The sequence below is a fragment of the Echinops telfairi genome, unplaced genomic scaffold (assembly GCF_000313985.2).
Source record: "Echinops telfairi isolate 266 unplaced genomic scaffold, ASM31398v2 ScPeMD7_17;HRSCAF=63, whole genome shotgun sequence".
NCBI lineage: Eukaryota > Metazoa > Chordata > Mammalia > Afrosoricida > Tenrecidae > Echinops > Echinops telfairi.
Window position 1 is genome coordinate 4345619 of NW_022103914.1, and position 1968 is coordinate 4347586.

At 38.5% G+C, this 1968-nt stretch overlaps 1 protein-coding gene across 1 annotated transcript in view; it reads right to left on the reverse strand.

Moving 5' to 3' along the window:
- Nucleotides 1–422: 422 nt before the first annotated feature.
- SNX4 (sorting nexin 4) overlaps nucleotides 423–1968 on the reverse strand; it is a 60517-nt gene continuing 58971 nt past the window's right edge. The window contains exon 12 of the mRNA XM_045287521.1: nucleotides 423–1573. Coding sequence (XP_045143456.1) covers nucleotides 1526–1573 — 48 coding nt within the window. The 3' untranslated portion in view covers nucleotides 423–1525. The remainder of the gene's footprint in view (nucleotides 1574–1968) is intronic.

Genomic DNA, 1968 nt, shown 5'->3' on the forward strand with positions numbered 1-1968 from the left:
TGATAATTTATAAATTATTATTTTGTCATGTCTTACACTGTTCGATGTCTCCCTTCACTCACTTTTCTGTTGTCCGTCCCCCAGGGAGGAGGCTCTATGTAGATCCTTGTAATCGGTCCCCCCTTTCTACCCCACCTTCCCTCCCCGCTCCCGGTATGGCTGCTCTCAGCACTGGTCCTGAGGGGATCATCTGCCCTCTTCCCCCTATTTGTGTTTGTTATAACCCCAGTAAACAGTTTAACAGCCCATCTCATGTTAGCAACTGTCCTTTAAAAAACACATCTGTATAAAACAACAAAACAACACACACACGGATTTGTATCCTTGGCTTTCATTAAACATAGGTAACATGGCAAATGTTATTCTCTTACAGGACATCAGACACTAATATGAACAGATCATTAAAAGAAAAATCACCTGAAAACCAGCACAATACTTCATTTGTTTATTGTCTAAGTTTGGCAAACAGCACAAAATCCAGCAACATTTTAAACATGTAAAAAAGTCATATGCTAAACTTTTTTTTACATAATTAGAAACAATGAGTATACATTTAAGATTCTGCAAAGCTCGCAAAATAAGGGTGCTTGGATTTTGAACATATACCACAAACACACACGCACACGTGTACACACACACAATATATAATTTATCTTTACACAAACCATAGCCAGGCAATAGAAAGGAGGTGTTAGTGATGGAGACAGGGAGACGCATTGCTGAGTACACACATCTCGTACCCTGGAGTGCCGTGTGCACAGAGCCATGCAGAGTACATCCAGACTCATCACTGAGGTGAAGAATTATTTGAGAAGCATTTTCATATGTAAGACAATCAATTAAAACTTTCTATATAGTGATTTCTAGATCACAACAATGTATTTATTCCATTATATAGCTGAGAAGTCGTCGTTGTTGGCAGTATAAAATTTTTGGCCAGTATCAAAATTCTGGTAAAACACAAATTGAAGGCATTTTCTAGTGTCTGCAAATGTTACAGGGGGCTTCAATGAATATGGGCGAACATCTTAGATTTCATACTAAGTTTCTGCTGATCTTTGTCAAACCAAACGGCTCAACTATAAGGCAAGAAAAATAACCCCTTGTAACAGATAGGTGAATCTTACCCGAGAAAAGATAGGCATTCGGTCTTAGGAAAAACATCCCTGTATCACAGATCCGAGACAGCTGGCACGGAAATGAACACCTAGAGACTAGGGGCATCCTGACATTCAGTCATTGGTTCAGAAGCCTGACAAGCAATCTGTGGTGTTTATTATCAAATTGACTTTTTGGAATCAGCACCAGTCCCCCAAACCTCAACTGCAATATTTAATTCTTATTAAAATACATTTTGTGTGTGTGTGTGTGCTATAGTCACACAACTACAATCAGTGAAAGACCGTTGAATGTACTCAACTTATGGTATGCTTATGTGTACTTTGGGTAGCAACTTAAACTCCTTTTATTGACTTGTGCTTCTGCTTTGGGGCACTTTGATTGAAGAGAAATGCATTCCACAGGTTTACATCTTGCTAAAGCACTCCTTAGCATTGGTCCAAACTTGAATTCCCTAAAAACAAAAGGAACTTTAAAATGGGACGCTGGAAGGATGCTGAAAACCCACATACCCAGCAGCTTCCTGTCGTGCGAGCCCTGGCATTTTGAAATAATTCGCAAGAAGCCCAGTGGATGGTTTGTATTTGTAAACCACATACATTTTCTGGGAGTTTCTCTACATAACAAAACAAAACAGTTTCTAAGTCTAATAGTTAATTATAAATAAGTTAATAGAATACGAATCTAGTAACAAATTTTTAAAAAATCATTTTATTAGGGGCTCATACAACTCATCACAATCCATACATACATCAATGGTGTAAAGCACATTTGTACATTCATTGCCCTCATCATTCTCAAAACATTTGCTCTCCACTTAAGCCCCTGGCATCAGCTCATTTTTCCCCC